Raw genomic sequence first — 6,498 nt, 5'->3', positions numbered from 1 at the left:
GGCAGGGGGCGTTGTGGGGGCAGCAGGAAGGCTGCACAGAGGTCCAGGGGCCTCCAGCCTCAGCCACCACCCCCTCCCCAGGGACCCCGCCGGGACCACACGGCCCCTCCCTCCCTCCCTCCCTCCCTCCCAGCGCCCCGCCCTGGGTTCAGATATCCCTGGCCGTGTGGCCTTGGGCAAGGCCAACTTCCCCTCCCTTCCCCCCCCCCCCCCCGGCTTCCTCCGGGGCCACCCCAGGGGGTGGCAGCAGCTTCTGCCGTCCAGGGCCCCACCCAGCCTGAGGCGCAGGCACCCCGAACCTCAGGCTTCTGCTGCTTACCCGTGTGGCCAGAGGTGCAGGCCCAGCTTCTGAGCAGCTCCCCCTCTTCACAGGAGGGGAGGGCCAGACCTGTGGCCACACCTGTCCTGGGGCCCCAGCCCCGGGCCGGCCCTCTGGGCATAGCCAGCAGGCTCCTACCTGGACGCCCCTGGGCCCCGGGAGGCAGGCAGAGCCTCTGGCCGAGGGAGCTGTCCTGGAGGGGCCCGGGCTGAAGGTGGCCTGTGCTGGGGGTTCCAACTCGGGCCCCCAGGCTTGGGAACTGGGGGTGGGGTGAGGTTCTCGGAAGACTTGGTGAGCCCATACTTTGTCCACACTCAGCGGCAGGCCTGGGGCTCTCTGCCCTCCCCCCATGAGACCCACCCGGGCCGGAGCGGGGCAGGGCAGGCCTAGGTCCCCAGCCCAGCTGCAGACACAGGGAGGGGCTGAGGGGAAGTGACTCAGACACACCCACGTGGTCACCTGGTAGGGAAGGTTTATTAAGATTTAACCGCAGGGTTACAGCAAAACAGACCCAGGGAGGCCCTGGGGGGAGGCCAGGCCGGCCTGTGCGTGGAGATGGAGTGCTCCACAAACAGCCGTGTGCAGAACAACGAGGCCGACAAGCTCAGCGTACCTGGAAGGAAACAACACAACCAACCGAGGGCTCCGCGTACAGACACACAGACATCAGGCCACTTCTCACCACCTAATAAAAAAAGCTAATATGCGGTATTACTCTTCTTTACAATCCCTTTTCCTCATAAAACACTATGTGTTTAACACACACTTACATCGTTGCTAAAACCAGCAAGAGCTAGTACACCGCCCCCACTTGGTGAGTTGGTAAGAAATGTTGTCCTGGGGCCAGTTCACAATGGAACTAAACAGTGTTGTTCCGAGATGCCAGGGGAGTTTCTCGAAACAAGAGGCACTTCCAGCAAACGGGTCCTTCCGCCACCAAGAGACCGTGTCAGTCCATGGCACAAGGAGACGTGCCCCCGGCAGCCCAGGGGAGAGCCAGCGGACTCAGCAGGTGGGGGGTGGGCACTCAGCTCTGCCCGAGGTCCCGGTGGAAGCAGCCGGCTCCGGAGGATGGGCTGGCCAAGGGGCCATCTCAAGACTCGGGGTTCGGCCGGAACGGTGGCGGCTGGCTTCCCGTGAGGAGGTAACGCGCAGCTTTGAGGCTGGGCCCCCAGATGGGCCGCGTGTGCAGGGCTGGGCCGCATCAACCCCACTCCCCGTGGGCGCTGGGCTGAGTCCCCCTCCAGGAGTGCTCGGGAAGTGGCCCGGAAGCAGGCAGGAAGATGGATGCCCGCAGATACAACACGACGAGACGGGTCTGTCCCCAGCAGCGCCATCCGAGGACGGGCTGCCAGCTCCCTCACTGAGGGTCAGCCGGACAGCGTCTCTCGCGAAGCGGGTGTGGGTCAGTTGTGAACTGCGGGTGTTTTACAAGCTTGGTCAGTGACAGGTGCTGCCATCTCCAGCTGCTGCACGCACCCTCAGACCCCGAAGGGAACAGTCAGCACCTCCTCTAGTCGTCAGACACCCACGGAAGCCATCACAGGCTGCCAGGCTGTGCCACCCCAGGGGGCTGGACAGGAAGCCCCGCCCCTCAGCCCGAGCTCAGCTCCCCTCCACGTCCTGCTTCCTGCCAGCCCCACACACCGGTTGCCCTTTGGGGATTTGGGGGTCAGAGACCCACTTCCCACACACTGGTACCTTTAAGGAACACACCTGAGCACCTCTGGGCTGGGGCGGGGGAGGGGGGCCGCCTGCCAGCCCCGCCTGGCGCTCACAGGGGCTCCAGGACCTCCAACCGGGGGTGGGGGGGGTGGGGGCCACAGATGCTGCCGGCTGAGACGCCTGCCCTCAGCCACCCGGAGGGTCACAGCGGCGCTCTGCCAACAGAACAGGGACGAAGGAGTGCAGAGGCAGGCGGCCTGGCCTGACAAGACAGCCTCCCCCCACCCCGGCTCCAGCACAGTCCAGACTTCGGCTGCACGGGTTCGGGTCTTCTCCTTGATTTTTTACTTCGTTGACTTTTATAGGGAACCAAAGTGCAAATCAGACCCACGTTACCCTGTTTTGGTAACAAGCCCATTTACACTACACAGCAACCAACTGCTGGCCACACTCCCAGCCCACGGACCTTGCCCACAAACCCCGGGACCCCTGTCCCGGGCATCGACACCTGCCAGCCCACCCAGCGGGCACGCGCGGGCGTCACAGAACCCTCCGTCACCAGGCCAAAGATGGCCTGCTCTGGGACATTCTCCTGCGTCCCCCCGGGGCCCACCTGAGCTACCGCATTAGAAAACACCGCCTCCCACCCCCGCCGAGCCACAGAGTGCAACCACGTTGTGCCCACGGCCAGCTCCTCCTCGCGGCTCTTAAGACACTCAGTGCGATCCTGACATGTCAGCGCGAGGGCGGGCAGAGGCGCCCCTCTGTGCTCACACCCGGGACGAGGGCCCAGGAAGGCAGCTCCGGAGACGACTCTGATCCAAACCACAAGGCACCTCCCTCTCCTCACAGGTCTGCACAGACCAGACCTATGGAGTGAGAAAGACTGGTCTTAAACATCCCCGTTCGACAGCTACTGAAGCACCTGGGCCCCGGGCTGGCTGGTCCTGGGAGGGCTGCACTGTTCCTCTTCTAACAGGGGCCTCAGGCACGTGTCCTCTGGGGTCCTTGGTATTTCAGAGCAGGGTGAAGTGGAAGGCTGGGACATCAAGGGCTAACACGCTTTGATGACAGTGGTCCCACCGTAAGGCCCTTGTGCCTAAACGCCGAGTCCCAGCCAGGCCTCGTGAGTCCGGCCCTGGGGGGAGGCGGGCGGCCCAGAGGCACATGCGCCTTCACTTCACGTCTGGATTCGGGACTGTTCCACCACCACCCGCATAGTCCACTCCCCTGCCGCCCACTTTTCCCACTTTTCTGGCCGCAGGGAGACCCCTACGGAGCAGGCTGGCTACACGGAGGCTGTGCCCTGGAGGACCCTCCTGGGGCCCTGAGAACCAATGCAGGGGGACCCAGGGCCGCAGAGCCGTCGGGGGCTGGGGTGAATTGGATACAGGGACCTGCCCAGGGTGCCCAGCCCGGCTGGCGCAGGAGGCTGGGGCTTTGTGCCCAGGCCAGCGGCGCTTCCAGCAGCAGGACAGACTCTCCCTGTCCGAGCTCCACATTCACGCGGCAACGCTCGCGTCCTGGTTGCCAGCCCTCCGAGGTCCTGGGCTCCCGAGTGGACGGGCCCCGCGGGTCCTTAGACGCAAACAGGACCTGCACAGCACACCACCGGCGGCTGGGAGACGCGGCGCGGCCAGAGGCTGGCCAAGGACGCTAGACAGCCAGTCCTTGGAATACACAGAAAATTCAAGTAATTTATTTAAAAACTGCTTAGTCTCATCTTGAAATATATATATATATATATGTATGTATGTATATATATTTGCTTTAGAATGATCATATTGCAGCATGATTGTTCATGCATCCTAAAGTTCTTTATTTAAAAAACAACTTGAGGCAGCGAAGTATTACCGTCGTCTGTGTCCAGGTGACACCAGGAAGCTTAGACTGACCATTCCAAGTAAGAGAAGCAGAAACTGCTCAGTTATAAAGAGACTGTGGTTTGGAAAGCATTCCCAAGTAGCTGCAGCATTTCGTGACTGTACTTTCCCCAAAGTCCGGGTTTGGCTTAGACGCTGAAAGCAGAAAACACCGCCAGAGTCCTCTGGGGGAGTGGACCTTCCTTCGGGCCCAGACACGTGCTTCACTTTGCCACTGCTCCAGTCCCAGCATCAGCGGGGGGAGCAGGCGAAGAGGTCAGAAGAGGTCAGAGGAGTCCCAGCATGAGGAGTTCACGCGCGCTGGGGCAGCGCCCCACACACCCGAGGTAGGCCTGGCGGCAGGACCCAGGGGGCAAGGCCACGCCTGGAGCTCTGCCCTCATGATTTCCCCAACAAATGGTTTAAACACGAGTCAAAGTGCAATGAAAGAGTCCACCACCTCTCAGGGGTCCGGGCATGGACATGCGCGCCCGCCTACCAGGGGGCCCATCTGCTAAGTTGGAACGCCGCCCGCCGCGGGTGCCCGTCCCAGCCCGCCGTCCCCGCAGGGCACCCTCCGATCACCCTCTCCCGCCCACGGGGTCCCTGGGGCCCTGCCTCCCCGGGGGCGGGGGTGGGGGTGGGGGTGGGGGTGGGGGGCGGCTGCCGCCTCCCACTGCCCAGAGGCAGGCCTGCTACTCGCGCCATCTATCAGAATCTCTGAGGAAAAGAAGAAACGCTGTTTCTTCTAGGGAAACCAGTTTTGAAAGAAAAAAAAATGGTTTTCTAAAACGATGATGAAGAAAAATACTCTCCAATAACTGCAGCACCAACAAAACGTGAGATCTGACAGAAAGTCCCGACGCCTGCAGGCGTCCAGAGAGGTGTGGAAAGGTTCAGTCACTGGCTACACGAAGGACAGCACATACTTTTGTTTTCAATTATAACCTTGGAAATGAAAACCTTACTCTTCTCTAAACTGCTTGTGTCTATTGTAAATCTGACTTATAATTTTAAAAACATGCAGAGTAATATACCTGCGGAATAAAAGAGTTGAAATTAGAAGATCCTTTTCAATTAAAAAAAAAAAATATTTCAAATGATTTTTTTAATTGTGGAAAAAGGAATTAGCGTGGTGTCTTTGCCTAGTGGCTCAGGCCTACCCTACCACCACCGCACCCCCCCCGTGTTGTAAAGGGACTCTGTGCTGCCACCAAAGCAACAGTGACCACCCCTGCCCCCCCCGCCACCCCCCCCGGAATGTGTGTGCACAGGGGCGAGGCTCAGACCACGGACTCCGTCTCCACCAGCCCCTGCGGGCCCTGCTTCCGGGAGAGTGTCAGCACAGTGGGCTTCTGGCCGCCGTCCCCGCCGTCACCTGACGGCTGGCGCGACAGGCCTTTCTGCTCCTCCTTGGCCTCCTCAGACACCTCCGGGTAGATCACCAGGAACGTGGCTGTCAGGAAGCCCAAGAAAGAGCCCACGGAGGCCACCACGGGAATGACACGCACGCTCCCAACGGCGTCCACCACGCCCCCGAGGGCAGACGCCACCAGGATCTGGGAGATGTACACTTGGCAGGAGAGGATTGCACAGTCTATGCCAAAGCCGCGCCTGGAGTTCCCGGGACTGTGGTGCACATACTGCAAGAGAAGAGAGCACAAGAGTGAGGGCCGTGGCGGAGGTGGGGGGCTGAGCCGTCGGTCAACATCCCTGTGGTTCAAATTATTAGCTCAGAAGTCTGGAAACAAAACTTGCCTTCCACTCAGCTGCTTGGCGACCACTCAGCCTGTCTCCCTGACCCCGTCCCACTTCTATTCAACATTGTATTGGAGATTCTGGCCTTTGCAATAAGGCAAGGAAAATAAATAAGATGTATTAAGGATTGGAAAAGAAAAAATAAGTCTTATACACGGATGATGTGATTGTGTATGATGTCCAAAAGAATCCACAGATATGCTGTAAGAATTAATAGAAGAATATACCATATTTATGAGTCGAAAGGCTCAGTACTATAAAGTTTATAACTCTCCCCAAATTGATCTATTTAATCAATGTGTTTCCAATGCAAAAGCCTAGAAACTGATCTAACTTTTAGATGAAAAGTAAACCGTCAAGAACACCCAAGACAATCATAAACAACAACAAAGTTGAAGGACACACAGCACCAGGTTTCGGGTCTTACTACGAAGCTACTCAGAACAGTAGAACACTTGTCTGAGGACAGACCAGCCAGTGGAAGAGAGGACAGGGGGACCAGAAACAAGGGCGCCACCCAATGCCAGCACCAGCAGCACGGAGCACAGACTGTGGTCAGATGGGGAGAGACGAAAGGGAAGGAAGAACCGCCCTCTGTAAGCACAGGTGTGAAGTCAAAGCAGATATTCCAGTCGCACAAGGTTCAAACACTGGCAAGATGACTACACGGGGTCAGAGGTTAGGACGAGGCCCAGCTTTCCGTTGTTTCTGGGTCTGCATTATTTTTTCCAGTTTGTTTTCCAAAAATCCACTAAGCTCTTCACTTACAGTTTGTGTACTTTTCTTGTAGTCATATTATGCTCCAACTAAAAAGCTTATTTAAAAAATAATGCTGTTCTTTGGATTTTCATTAGTTTGGTATTTGGTAGGAACCTAATCACAGTGGATTTACTT

General features: G+C 58.3%; 1 protein-coding gene across 5 annotated transcripts in view; it reads right to left on the bottom strand.

Moving 5' to 3' along the window:
- Positions 1-3,655: 3,655 nt before the first annotated feature.
- The window catches only part of SLC45A4 (solute carrier family 45 member 4), a 76,307-nt gene continuing 73,464 nt past the window's right edge, over positions 3,656-6,498 (bottom strand). For 4 of the 5 annotated variants that reach the window (XM_054512428.1, XM_064587807.1, XM_064587809.1 and 1 more), the window contains one exon: positions 3,656-5,489. In XM_054512428.1, coding sequence (XP_054368403.1) covers positions 5,130-5,489 — 360 coding nt within the window. In that variant the 3' untranslated portion in view covers positions 3,656-5,129. The remainder of the gene's footprint in view (positions 5,490-6,498) is intronic. The other variant, XM_064587808.1, reaches the window with a different exon arrangement.

Source organism: Mirounga angustirostris, unplaced genomic scaffold (assembly GCF_029215605.1).
Source record: "Mirounga angustirostris isolate CCGP_5_RB_7025 unplaced genomic scaffold, mMirAng1.0.hap1 SCAF_4, whole genome shotgun sequence".
NCBI classification, from domain to species: Eukaryota; Metazoa; Chordata; class Mammalia; order Carnivora; family Phocidae; genus Mirounga; species Mirounga angustirostris.
The sequence above is the reverse complement of the archived record's forward strand: the minus strand, read 5'-3'. Positions and strand labels throughout refer to the sequence as shown.